General features: G+C 33.1%; 1 protein-coding gene across 8 annotated transcripts in view; it reads left to right on the top strand.

Annotated features, from left to right (window-relative positions):
• PCDH7 (protocadherin 7) overlaps positions 1–14,787 on the top strand; it is a 261,100-nt gene that overhangs the window by 36,517 nt on the left and 209,796 nt on the right. For 4 of the 8 annotated variants that reach the window (XM_064418444.1, XM_064418441.1, XM_064418440.1 and 1 more), the window contains exon 2: positions 13,330–13,389. The exons of the other annotated variants lie outside the window; for them this stretch is intronic. In XM_064418444.1, coding sequence (XP_064274514.1) covers positions 13,330–13,389 — 60 coding nt within the window. The remainder of the gene's footprint in view (positions 1–13,329; positions 13,390–14,787) is intronic. 8 annotated transcript variants of the gene reach the window in all.

Genomic DNA, 14,787 nt, shown 5'->3' with positions numbered 1-14,787 from the left:
TGTAATGTCTAATGTGCAGCTCACAGTGGCTTGCATAGCACTGATCTCATGAATTCAGGTCAGAGTTGAAAACAGTTTTCCAGGTTTGAGTTTACAGTTGTGTTACTCTCACATCAAAATCAGTTTTATTTGAGTCTGGTTCAAAGGCTTTAAAATCAAAACCATCAGAATTTTCCAGAATATTTACACTTTGGGTTTGGTTTTTTGGTCGGTTTGTATTTTGTTTGGTTTTTTTCCTTTGTTTTGTTTTGTTTTGTTTTATTTTTTCTTTTCCAGAGTGAGTGGGACAATTATAAGAAATTCCAAGTGCTCTTGGAAGGCTCTAGAGGTCTTTTGAGGAGTTCAAAGAATCCCTTGGGTACTGAAATAAACTTTCACTTTAGAAACTTCAGGGTGTTTAATTAGTACTCCTTTCTTTGTTCCTGGTTTGCAACAAAGACTCTTTGTCAGCTTTGGGTTAAACTATTAATGAAAAGGGTGTGTTAATTAAACAACTTGCTTATTTCTAATTGGCAAAAGTATTCCAGCCCTCCCGAGACTTACAGCTAAGCACAGCAATGTCTGCTAAGAGATACTCATGAACTGTTGAGAGATGCCATAGGAAATATTAACATCCAGGAAAAGTAGCAATAGTAACAATCTTGTGTGGGGGGAATGCTTCACAAAAGACAAAACATGGATATTTATATTCTCAGGATCTTCCCTTTTTTGCCTTTTCCTTTTCTTTCTTCACAGTATACAATTTGCATGACTTACAGATAAAACCCAATATTTGGTGGGACTTTTGCAAAGTCATTTAAATTTTCAGGTTCTATTGTAGCATGTGGAAACAATATTCAGCTCTTCTTTTTGATGTTTTGGGGGATTTTTTGTGTTGTTTATTTTTGGTCGTTTGTTTGTTTTTTTAATCTTTGCTTGTTCTAGACATGATTGATTGAGGGAAAAGGAGAGCAGCACTGTATGAAAACGAGCTCTGAGATGGAATGCAATGATTTCACACAGCAAAATTGCAGAACTGCCTCTTTTGAGTTTTGTGGGTTTTTTTTTTTTTTTTTTTTTTTTTTTTTTTTTTTTTTTTTTTGTTGGTTTGTGTTTATGGCCACTAATGTATTAAAGGAAAGCCCTACTGGTAATCCCCTCAATTTAGTTGGTATTATGCAAGATAGTCAGCAGTTGGTTGACAGAATGGCACACAGTCATTCCATCCCAGTATGTTATGTCAGTGCAAAGAAAAATTTCATGAGATGCAATAGGCTTCATTTTATATTTCTTTGAAGAAAAAAGTTATCTCTTTTCTCTCAGTAACATGGCCTATGCTACTACCTTAGAAACACATCCAATATTTTTCATGTATTTTTTTACATGCAAATGTTTATTAGAACTTCAATACTGATACATTTATTATCTGACATATATAAATCAGTTGGAGAATCATATTTAAAAAAGGTATTGAAGAACCCAATTTTTACAGCAGCATTTTGTTGTATACTAAAGCATATTGTAATGTATGAATGCAACACTAAAGTTCATAAGAATCCAGTTTGAATTTGCTAATCTGTTTTGGCCATTTGCTATTTAACAGAAAATAACTAATTTTAATATGGATAAGGAAGATATTATTTTATGAATTTAAGTAGATAATGTACCTTAATGGAAATGTGAGTACTGAGAACTATATAAATTTTTTATTTTTTGACAAGACGTTGGAGACATACAGGAACCAGGTGTGCACATGTGTGTTTCTGTGTGTCAAATGTACTTATCTTTAAAATCCAGCAGTTAAAGAAAGACAGTAATCTTTACTCAGCCAGCTGCACAGCAGCTGAGGAAGACGTTTATAAAATATGTTTTTTCTGTTAAACATTCAAGTAATCTCAGATTGGCCAGTATGTATTGCTTATCCAAGGGTGGAACGCAAATAATCAACACTTCTTGTCTTAGATTTGGGAAATATTTTTAAGATATAATTATGAGAAGATGCTAATGGGTTTGTCTCATCTGCAATTTTCCACTTCTGCCAGAAAGGTCAGTAACGTTTTGTCTCCAGTTCCTTATAATGTGCTGCAGAAGCATTTTTTAAAAGTAAGAAATTGTCTTGTCTTACTTATAGTAGTCCTAATATTTAGATGGTAATATGAGAAAATGGATGAAGTAGCCTTTAGAAGAGCTTTTTGTACCTAAGATTTGAGATATTATTGTTTGATTTTACTAAAAATCTTATTTTAGATTATATTTTTTTTATCCTCTCCTGAAAGAAGATTTCATCAAGGCCTGCATGGGTTATGATCTTGGTGGGAAAGAGCTGTCAAAAAATCTGGAAAATAAGGAGTAGAATTCAGAGCAGCGTGCACATGCAAGTGTCCTTATTCAGAAGGGGATGTCTAAATGACTTTTAACTTCTTTGTTTACTTCCTATGTTTGATTGAGTGAAATTCGAATAAAATCATTTATTTACCTAGGACTATTTCCTTCTTAGTAAGAAACTTGAAATGGATTTTAACTTGACATATTTCTTCCCTGAAGTAATACAAAATCTTTGTCTAATAAATGCATACAGAGGTTTTGTGGCTCATCAGGGTGCCATGACATTCCAGTGTATTGATTCTGTGGTGTTAAAGGGTGACATATTTGGTGTTAAGGGGCCACCAGAGTATTGGGATTTGAACTGTACACGGTAAGAAGCAGTGACTTTCCTGTAACATGACAGGCTTTTTAAAGCAGTAGGAGTAATGTTAGTCTTACATAGTTCCTCGTGTATAACATTAATAAGATTTTTGTACAATTAAATTAAAATCAGAAAATATTTTTAAAAATCTGAAAATAAAATTTAATATTAACTGTTTTGTAAGAGCTACCACTATTCTGCATTTTTTCATTTGTAAAATTTCTTGGCATCTAGAGTTTAAAATTCACTCTTGAATGAAATATTTTATTTTATACTGTGTTTTGTTAGTTTTTTTTTTTTACATATTTTTCTTCTGCAAAATGTAATCTGTCTTGGGTAAAGATTTCTCAAGTTCCTGCCTGATACATAGAAGGGAATTTAGTATTTTTCATCCTAGAAAGCAGAGGGTATTTATGGACCTACACCATGTGTTTGTTTGTTTCTAGGAAGGGCAGAAGTTGGAGCAAAGCATTATTTTTTTTCCTCTCAGATATGTTACATGAAGTCTTTAAGAAAATATCTTTGAAGGTCTCTCAATTTCTTGAAGAAACGAAGCCATTATTTAGAAATTTCTCAAAAAATTCTGTGTTTGTGGGCATCCAAAGAAGGACTCAAGTTACAAGAAGTAACTACTGAAAAGACATCAGGGAAAAGGTTATGCAAATTTTAAGATGAAATCAGCTCAGGAGTCTTGCTATTTGAAGAATGAGAGAGAGGCCTTTATTTGTAAAATGTTCTACAGTGATGCAGAAAACCAATTAAAATATACATGAAGTATATTTTTTAATTTCTGAGACTCCTTCCCTTTGAAATAGACACCCTCACAAATAAATATCTAGAATTGTAACCAATCAGTCTTGGCTGGTGTATTCTGCTTGCCAGCCAGGCTAGGCACACTTTCATTGGTGTACATATGTCTCCTGAAACTTAATTGAAAAAATATCTTTTGTTGTTCCTCCCCTTGAAGATATGGGGCAGGCATTTTAGTGTGTCTTACTCCTGAGTACTACAGCTGGTAACATTCTGAGTAGGGGCAGCCAAGTAAGAAGAAACTGGACTATCCTTCTGTACCTTACCTGGACAGAGAAAATATTTTCCCTCTGCATATTAGATGTATCTAATGCATATTAGATATTATATAAAAGAAATGGAGACACACTTCAGACTGATTTTGAGTCCTACAATAAAAATTTTGCTACTTCACTAAAAAAAAGATTTTTTTTTTTAAATTTTTGATCAAATATGAAAAAAAACCCAACCCTAAACACTAAACTAAACCAGTGTATTGTGTATGTTTAGTACTCCCATATGCAAATTCTCTACATATATTAATTGGCCATGAGGAATTTATGAGCAAAAGGATTAGTAGTTACCTAAAATTTGGAAGTGTGTGAACTATGCTATGTTTAATTCACCAGAGTGCAATCTAATGTGAGGTATTTCATCTGATCTTACAAATATTCGTATGCAACATCTATTGCTTTCCACTCTTCCGATATTTTTCATGTGAACTCTTAGCATGACAGCCTAATTTTGTATGTGATGTTATTTCACACATTTAACCATTATAAAATCTAGCTTAATTTTGGTCATTTTAGGTTTAATTTAAAAGCATGTCTAAGAAATTAAAGGTCACATCATTAACTGCTGATTTTTTCTTATGTTTTTCTTCATTCTGCATCATATGTTAAAGATAGAAATAACTTTCTCTGTTTCCATTAACAAAAAGTGAATAGAGAAGAGAAAGAAATTATTTGCAAAATATGAAAAAACCTTATGATAATTTGACATACTTTAGCTAAAGTAATCTACCATAGTGTACTCATAAGGCACATTATAAAATAAGCTCTTATTTGTTAGGAAACACCATACTACTCCTTGATAAAGGACTTCAAAAGTTGCAAGTGGTTTAAAATATGGAATTTATGTTTCCTTTGAAAGGGAAGGCATAAATAGAAAAACACCCTTCTTGCTTTGAACTTAATTTTAGGAAAGTGAACAGTTGACAATACAGACAGCTTTATGGTATTGTTACAACAATTTAGTGTTTTGCATGCATATAGCATCTAAGAATAGCTCTGCTCTTTATAAACTTAGTTTATCATTATGATGTTTCCACAACATAAGTGATTATTTTGATGAATGTACAAACTAACTGAGAATTTGTACCTTTTAAAATCCCTTTGGTTGTAACTTGGAGGTGCACTTAAGAGGAATTCTGAAAGCCTAATTTTATGTTTTGTTTACTGGGCAACAGTCTCCTTTAATGTCACTTTTTGAATCTGTATTTTATATCCATGTTTTCTGTGATCTGTTCAAACAGTGAGTTCAACCTTTGTCTGTTGTGGCATTTCTTTTCAAATGACTGGTAGGCTAGTGAAAGTGCTTTCTTTCATCTTCTGACATTTTATTAATAGGTGGGTTTTTTGTTTGTTTGTTTGTTTGTGTTTTTTGTTTGTTTGTTTTTTACTGAAGCATCCCTACCAGGAGAGGCATTGCTGTGATCAGGGAGTTTTCTAGGTAGGAGTGATATCTACTTGTACTTTGGAATTTTATAGAAAGGCTGGTAGGTTTGTAATTTCCTGCCTAAGGATCCTGTACAGAACACCTAAGCCAACTTTCCTACATCTTCCACTCTCCCTTCTTTCCATAACTTTTTCTTTTAGTTTTAGCTGCCTTTTCTTTTAGTTTTAGCTGCTGCTCTACCTCTAGAGCCATACTGTGCTTTTGGGATAATCTTCTTTGCTGCCTGATGGATGGAGTTTGATTCACCTGAGAAGGAGCAGCAGGTCTCTGTTTCACATGAATTAGTGCATTTTGACTAGACAGGAGAATAGATGCCTCTCTCAATCAAGAGCAAACAGGGGGACTGTGGACTGGTGGTGGGGCAAGAGAAGCCCCTGAAGTCTGTTGTACCCCAGGTAGAGTAGGAGTGTCTGTATTGAACAGAATTGCTGGCCCAGTGTCTCCAAAGGCCTGCAAGTTACAGCTTTCCTGTGAAGTCTGTTGTGCCCATGAGATGAAAAGTTAACTTTCCTCAACAAAGTAAGCAAAAAATGTATCAGCTTGCTATTTCTACCATATCACAGTGATCTGTATTAAATATATCTACAAAGTACTTAATTCCTTGAGTAATTCTTCTGCCTTTCATTAACATTTCACTAAAAGTCCTTTCTGGCCATGTATGTCCAAATGGAAACCTTAGTAAGCAACAAATTTCATTGACAGCTATCATTCTGTATAGATTATGTATTAGGCAATGGTTTAAAATTCTCCTTTAAAACAAGCAAATATTAATGCCTCTAAAAATAAAATTACATTAAAAAACATATTTGTCATTTACCTCAGGTTTTTTTATACATTAAAGTATAAACAGTGTCATACAGTGTCATACAGTGTCATTAGACACTGAAATCTTCCAATTCTTAATCTTCTTTCAGTCTTGGTGAGTACAGTGTGATGAGTAGCGAAATTATAAATACATATAATACCATGTTGAAGTGACAAAGGATCAGCAATAGAGAAACAGATATTTTGCCTCTAGGCAGGTTAATTCTGGGACTTGGAAAAGTATGTCCCCTGTACAATCAATACAGTTTATTCTCTTCAGCATTGGCCTTCACTAGTAGGGGTAGACAATGATTTTATATACACTGACAGGAGGAAAGCGGGGATTTTGATACAGAAATATTCTTCATATTTGTCTGTGAAGTAAAATACCTCCTTCTCAGAGTCTCAGCTGCACAGTGTCTATCCCATGCAGATGCATGAGAAGATATTTTTTAATGGAATAAATTATGAGAAAATTGCAATGAGTGGGAAATGGAGGGAGATGGGGAAGTCAGGTAATCAGAGAGATGTACAAAGTAGGGGTGTGGTCATCATCAGGATAAAGTGCTCTGACAAATGTCAACTGAGGTCAACATTAAAGGGATGATTAAAAGAAAACTTTATTAAGCTATAAGAGCAAGGGAGGGAATCAGGACAATTATTACACTTAGAAATGAATAGTGTAGATGTGATAGCAATATACATGGGAAAAGCAAAAGCTGGAAGCATCTGAGATGAAAGCAAAAACAGGAGTCTGATGTATGTAAGTCAAGCAGGACCAGATAGCTGTCACCACAGAATTCTGAGTAATACTGAGCAAAGCATGCCATGTCTTCTTTTAAATAAATCTGTTAGAAAAAAAAAAAAAGGTACCGTTTTGTTGGAGAATTGCAAATACAGTATTTATATTTAAGCAGCAGAGAAGATGGAAAAGAAGGGATAAAGGTCTAAAAGTGTGACCTCATCTTTCATCAAACAGTAAAGCAGAGTTTATATGAAAAAAAAATTAAGCTGCTGACATAAAGAGCAAGGGAAGATAGCATGAAAATTGAAAATGCCTTTACTGTAAAGAGTTCATACAAACCAATCTGATAACTTTCTTTGAAAAGATAACCAATTTTCTAGACAAAGAAAATTTAGTAATCTCTCTCTTTAGACTTCAGCAATCAGTTGATACTGTGCCACCTGGGAAATTATTTGTGCACCTGAGGAAGATGGGTACTACTAAAGGAATCAAAAAATATGTAAGAAATTCACTTAAATGAGATGACAATTGGTTTTCTTGCAAAGGTAAGCATTATAAGAAGTTACTTGAGTGAAGAATCAGTCTTAAGAACATTTTTGCTTTATATTTTTAAGCAAAATGAGTGCAAATGTAATAAGGAGACCTGATTATGGAACAAATATAATAATGAATTTTTGTGAGAATTAGATTGTATTAGATGAAGAACTAGAAAACATTCTAGACTTTAGGAGTAAAGACTTAAAACAAAACAGGAAGAAGTTGTAAATTCAGTTAGGAAATAATGATATGGAAGCAGTAGAAAAAAAGAAGAATTTAATAAATTAGACAAGAGTTACTAGGAGCACTAGTGACACAACAAATTTATTTTTGCAATATAAGGCTGCATCAATTTTGGTGCTGCTGTGAAACAGACATAGTCAGGTCATTTCAGAAGTCATTAATGAGACTTCCTCTGAAAAATTATTTTGTTATTCTAGTCAATCATTTTCAGGAAGAATTAAGCTTACTTTTAAACACTCAGAAAAAGCTGTTTAATAACCATGGAATATAGACTTAGCTGTGGAAGAGAAGACTAAAAGGGCTTTGCCTATTCAGACTTAAGGCTCTGAGAGACGTGCTGTGGCAAGCTAAAATTGGATGGCAGAAACTGTTTCTATCCTCAAGGCATGAATACTTGAAGCTCTTTTGAATCACTTTGTGAACCACTGCTTTGTATATTAGGGTAAACCAAAACTTTTACTTTAATACACCCAGCTGAAGACTGCAATAGTTCATGAGTTCTTTCATAGGCACGTCATATAATACTGCCCTGAAGGCTTTAGTGCCCATCAGAAGGGTGGAGCAGATGGTAAATATTCCTGCCTCTGATTTTAAGCCACTGCTACATTTACTTCAGAGTCTTAAGAAAGCAAGTGGGAAGAGGAGATGTGATTGCTCTTCATAAATATGTTGGAAATAAATATCAGCAAAACTTATTAAACAGTAATATTGTCATAACAGCCAATATGTACCACTACATGTTTAGTTTAGAAACAGGAAAAAAAGAAAATATTACAACTCTCTGAGATTGAGGAAACATAAAAATATCTTGATAATTTTGAAATGGAACTTCATCTGTTCAGAATAATACAATTACACAGATATTTTCCTTCCAGTAAGTTTGTGTATTCCCAAGAAAAGGGAAAAAACCCAACAACAAAACATGGGCCATGTTTTTAAGGCCTTAGTTCCATAATGATGGATTAAACTGTTAGTAGCATTATCTATGCCAAGATCAAGCTACGTTCTGTAAGCTGTTTAAGGAGCAGCACAAACTTCTCAGTGTGAGGTTTGCAGCAACAGAAGTACCTAAGGATATTGGTACTTGTGCTTCTGTTTTCCATGAACCCTTTTTTTCTTGACATGGCAGTATTGTTCAGTTTTTAAGGATGTCCAGAGTTTCTGTGGCTTGATTACAATAAATGACTTAAATAGGTATAATTCTTATCATTACAGTGCTTCTTAATGCAGTACATCAATAAGCAAGGTGACTGAATTTTGATAAATGTTTTACATAATTTGAATGCAAACCATATGGAAGCTTCCACTACTGGGACGTTTTAGGTAGATTAATACTATCCTATCCCACTCTGTGCCTTAAAAATAATGTTAGCAAGTCATATTTCTGGATGTGGTCTACCTGACATAAGACAATGCATATGTACTGAAGATAAGACAATGATATTTTTTAATGGATTGCAATGAAGACAGTTCTGTGCTTCAAAAATGACAAGTCATTCTAGCAAATAGTATTAAATAGGCATTTTTTTAATATTGCACTGTTTCTGTGATAGTGGATTAAAGAGTTAAATGAGATATATATTATTTTGGTTTTCATTCCTAATTTCTACTAAGAGAATGTATATGCTTATCATTAATTTACAGTATTTTGTGATGGTTTTGAAAAAAAATAATTCCTAAACATTTAAGTGGATGTGATTTTTTAAAAATTCTAAATTCTAAATTCTTCATTTTGTGGGGATGAATTCATTCTTTTCAGGTCAATGGCATGTTCACAGTTCTTCCATCTATAACCACAGTCTTTGTGAGCCAGTAGTCTTCTAGTATTTAACATCAAGAGTGGTTGATATGTCACCATATTATTGCAAAATATGACTAAGAAAATAACATAAGTGGTGGGATTTGAGAGATTCCTAAATGTTCAAAAATATTTTTTTAGTGCAGTGTGAGAAGGAAATCAATAAACCAGAAAGTTTTTAAAAATAACAGATGATAGATGTTTATTTTATTAATTTTATGCTTGTAATGATGGCTTAAGAGGATAATTTTTTGTTTGATTGGGGTTTTTTGTTTGTTTGGTTTTTTTCTGTTTTGGTAAGAACTAAAAATACTAATTTTGATGGACTTGATTTATAAAACATTCAGGACTCAGTAGTTACAGATAAATATGATAAATTTAATTTTAATGAGGTTAGATGAGAATACAATAGTGTTCAACTGTATACTAAATCTAGGTGTATTGTCCTTTAAAACGGTTTTCTTTAATTTCTCTTCTTAAAAACTTTTATTTTCAGGATTATTAAATTTTTATATTAATTTAGACCATATCTTATTACAGAAATTTTAATTATCAAAATTTACACATCCATTTGTGATCATGTGTAGAAGTCCTCATTAATTTCTTATTCAGGAAATAACTGTTCATGAGTTCCATTTTGCCTATTTTTTGTCCTATGTGTTGCCTTTACATGTGTATACAAATGGCACAACATAAAGATATTTTCTTTTCTTTATTTAAGAATATGAAATTAGCTTTCCTTATGCAACACATACATTCCAAAGAAATATATTCAATACACTTTCTGTAGTTGCCCATATCCTATTTTTGATTTCTGTCACAAACTGGAAATGAAGTTACATGTGTATAAGGAGTTTAAAAATAGGTTAGAAGTATCTTGTGAAATGTAACAGGAAATCTACGGAGATATATTTTTATCTGGCATTTTCTGTAGTGGGCAAAAATGAGCATGTTGTGCCTTTCAGTTCCGTTCAAGAATGTTGCAGAAACTTGTAATCTTTCACATTTTTATTCATGTGCACATGTCAATCAGATGAATATATAATATATATTGCAATCATAACATGTATACAGACAGAGATATAGTTCTAAGAATAAAGTGAAATGAGTGGCAAAACCAACCCACAATAAAACTATACTTGCAGAAGTTAATAATTCTGAGGTCACAACAATATATTATGGCTGGGATCACTATACTCTGTTAAAGTGTGACTTATTAAATGAAAAATAATTACAATTAAAAGCAAATATATACCACTAGTACTACAAGGTCATTTCCAGATGAATATGTAAGTTAAGGAAAAAGGAGAAACAGAAATAAATATCCATAAATAAATTTGGGATGGTTTCTACAATAATTTTTACATACTGCAATATTGAAATTCTGGAAGCAATTTCCCATTGAAATATTCAGGAAAAATAATTGTAACCTATCAAGAAATTATGTGAAATTATGCCTATGATAAGCAAGTGTACTCAGTGTGTAAAAAGAAACTTCCAGGCCTATATTTTAGTATTATGGATTGGATTAGTGGAGAGCTGCAAGCATCTTGCTCATGATAACTGAAGTAGTGACTATCAATTCTTCATTTAACTGTGGTGTATATGCATTTTTACAAAAGGAAATGGAAGAAGGCACAAGACAGTAGTATCTATTTTGATGGAAATTAGCAAGATTCTTCAACTGCTGTAGAAAAATGGGGAAAACAGCACCTAGTTTAACAGAAATTTGGGGAGAAATTATAATTTTCTAATTGTTTTCTGTCAATCATTATGTATGGATGTATCCACTAATGACACAGAGCATGGGAATGTGATTTGGATGTGAATTTGTCTTCAGTCTAAGTTTGGAGTCCTACTGCACGTACTTCTGAGAGCCACTGAGCATTCTGAAGCGTTGATTTGTCCCGGCGTTGTCTTTAGATTGTCATGCAGCATGAAGCACCTGAAGTGCAGGTGCAAGGCTTCCATCAGTTTGCTCTCTGTGCCTGCAGTGTGTGCCAAAGATTGGCAGGTGATGCAGACTTTGTTGCTCGTTAGGATGTAAAGTAAAGAGGCACAACAAATTGCACTGTCATCCTTGCCTTTGTACGCTGCCTCAGGTGTACTTCAGGTAATATAGACACACACACTGAGACTTCCATGATTGCCTGAGATTTAACGGTATAATATATTACATTTTTGATAAAAAAGAGTAAGAATTTTGCCTAGTATGTGCCAGGTAATTTGTTTTGCTTGTTTAATCTTTTCTCTCAGGATTTATGATTTGATTTGTTAGCTGGAAAAACTAGTATTAGTTTTTGTCATACAAGAAAGCTTTAATTATAGATAGTATATGTTACATCTATGAACTTTTATCTTATGATATAAAGAAATATCTTATGAATACACCAGATGCTCACAATTGTGTTTATATTTTGGAGAAAGGTATTTAAAAGATATGTTAACATATCCCTGTTGATTTCATACTGGAAAAGCCTATTTTTCCAATGAATGTACTCTCCTTGAAGTTAGAAAACTTAATTTTACATGAATTTGAATAACTGTTAAGTTAGGAATTTTGAGGTACTCAATGAACTGAAATGAAAGGTATAGATAGATCGATAAAAATAAGTAGGTAGGTAGGTAGGTAGGTAGGTAGGTAGGTAGGCAGGTAGGTAGGTAGGTAGATACATTTTTATTGAATGTTTTGGCCTATTTAGTGTTTTTGCTGTTTTGTCAAGTTAAATCAGTGTAAATTGAACAAAGAGATTTGTATGTAATTTGTATATGATTTGGTTGGTCATGATGAAGAATTTCACTGAGGTGTAAATATATTTATTCTGCAACCAAAACAGAATGTTTTGCTTGCTTGTCCCAGATGGCTTCCTGTAAGAAGATCATATTTAGATTGTGGAGCAGACGTTATTATTTGAGGACATTTAGGAGTCTTTCATGGATAATGTTCATAGAGGAAAAGATGTTTTATAGAGATGCTTGACATTGCTATCCTACTTTTGTATAATTTGGCTTTAAATTTACATAAGTGTAACAGATTAGAAGAAAAGACTCATTAAAATAAGGATACAGTAGTCAGTGATGTTAAATAAATATAAATTATTAATAATTCAACAGTACTGGAAAAGCTGAAAAGACTGATGAATGCCTACAAAACATGTTATGTAACTACCAATAATGGGTTAATATTTTTTTGTGTGGATGACCCAATTCCAAGTGATATTCTAAGTCCTGTTTCTGAAGAATATATTGGACAGAAACCTTCACCGTTTATCTCTAGATGTGCATGTCTATTTAGTGTCTCATTTCCTTCACAAGCATATTGATCAAAGTGAGTCAAAGGAAGAAGGTTCTTCCACAGTTGTCCATTTTCTTTATGTCCACCTTAGAGTAAGATAGTTGATACCAGGCATTTAGAAGAATGTAGATGTTCATAGAACTGTCATTGTGTACTGTATGTTGCCCTACGAATCTGGCTTGCTCACTCCATTTTATCTTGTGGTTGGGTGAGAGATAAAGGGAAAGAGGAGTTGCCTGTTTGTTTTCTAGTAAAAATTTCATTTTTTGCTTCTTTCAATTCTCTGTACTTCACTCTTTAACCCATCATTTAATGAAGAAGAGTTATACTTACCCTTGATACCTGAGACATCGTTATTATTTTTTACTCTGTCTGCAGTAACTCTGAGTAAGAAAGGGAAGAATTTAAATTTATAAATCACTCCAATTTGTCTATAGTTAAAAAGACAAATTAAAAAACCAGGCAGTTTCTGAGCATAGTTCACTTAATTCCTTCTTCTTCTTAAAAAATATGAAACAGTATGTTTCTGTACATGTCTGTATGAAAAAGACAGTTTTGTCTTTGCTGCCAAAATAGTTATTCTATGGAATATGTTTGGATCTAAGGCAGAGAAGAGAAATTTTTTGCTCACTAGTAAGATCCATGGTAGAGGATTAAGTTGGCCAAACCCTACTCACATCCCAGTAAGCAGACATATATTTCTGTATTTTTTGTAGGTGGATACAGTGCAGACTACGCAGCACCCTGGCCACATTGAGGAATCATGTAAAATGAATGTATGTGCTCGTAAGTGAATTATTTATGAATTGACACTCCAACTCTAAGGGACGTTGGATCACAAAATCCATGAACTCTCTTTACTCTTACGTTAAGACATTGATTCCCAGGGGGCAGGGTTACTGCTGAACTAAGTGGACTTCTAAGCAAAGCTATTAGAAAAAAAATGATAAAAACTGCTTGAAGATATTCAGATTACATTTTGGATGCATTTGGAGAGACATTAAATGGAGAATGCAAAGAAGCAAGAATTCAAAACAGGAAAACAAATGGTACATAGAAAGGTTTGGTAAGCAGAACTGTTCGTAAGTGGAGGAAGAAGATCAAATACCGTCTAATTCAGGAGTATGAATAGGATGAAAGCCCTCACCATTTTCTTCTTTGTTCCATCTTTGAAAGGACTGAAATTTGATTAGATGATTTGTTGAATTAGTAACTGGGAAATGAGTGTGAACAAGGTTGAATTTTCTGTGTTTGAATCAATGAAGTATTTGTGGTTTACTGAAAAAAAAAACCAAAAAACAATCCTGATGATATGCTAGCTAAACAAAGAAAAAATATACCTCAGGACTGAAATTCTGGAAATCCAGAAAGAGTCTTAGTATTTGAAAATCTTTCACCTGCTCAGGGACATGAGAGAGAGTGTGGAAGAGGATTCAAGTCAAGTGGCACAGGGTCCTTCAGATTTTTTGAGAGAAATGGCTCTCAAAGGAAGTTGAGGTAGATACAAAGATGAAACCAAACATGCTAAATGACTACCAGCAAACAGGGAAATCAACACTCACATGGTGCACACACAGTTTGGTTGCTGAAGTCAACTGAATTCACTTGGCTAGAGCGCTCCAGACTAGAATAATTATATCAAGGATTGTACAACTACCAGTATCAAAATTGTATATACAGGAAATCTCTAACTCTGCAGTCACTACTAAGCTATATATATCATAAAAAAACAAACACTATAGTGCCAGCTCCAATTTTATACATATATATATACACACATATGCACACCAATTTTTATATTAATTTTATATATGTATTTGAATATTACTCTATATATCAGCTTATGATTTAGAGAAAGGTTGAATATTTCCTCCTAAAAAAATTATTTAGTCATATCCTTCATCATAAGAAGCAACAAAAGAGGATATTTGAATAATAATTTTCCAACAAGGTCTTTTTCTTAGGAATAAAGCATTAGTTCATCCCATTGAAGATTGTGATGTAAATCTGGTATAGCTGTGTGAGAAACCTACACAGTATTGGTAACAAGACTGTATGTTGTGACTTGCTTTCATAGTATTGCATTTCAACTGTATGAACAAAAATGCTGAAAAATACTTTTTCTCGCCTGCTTGTTATGTGTTTATGTCTGAATTAGCTCATCCTTTGTGTTT

The sequence above is a fragment of the Passer domesticus genome, chromosome 4 (genome assembly GCF_036417665.1).
Source record: "Passer domesticus isolate bPasDom1 chromosome 4, bPasDom1.hap1, whole genome shotgun sequence".
Classification (NCBI taxonomy): Eukaryota; Metazoa; Chordata; class Aves; order Passeriformes; family Passeridae; genus Passer; species Passer domesticus.
The sequence above is the reverse complement of the archived record's forward strand: the minus strand, read 5'-3'. Positions and strand labels throughout refer to the sequence as shown.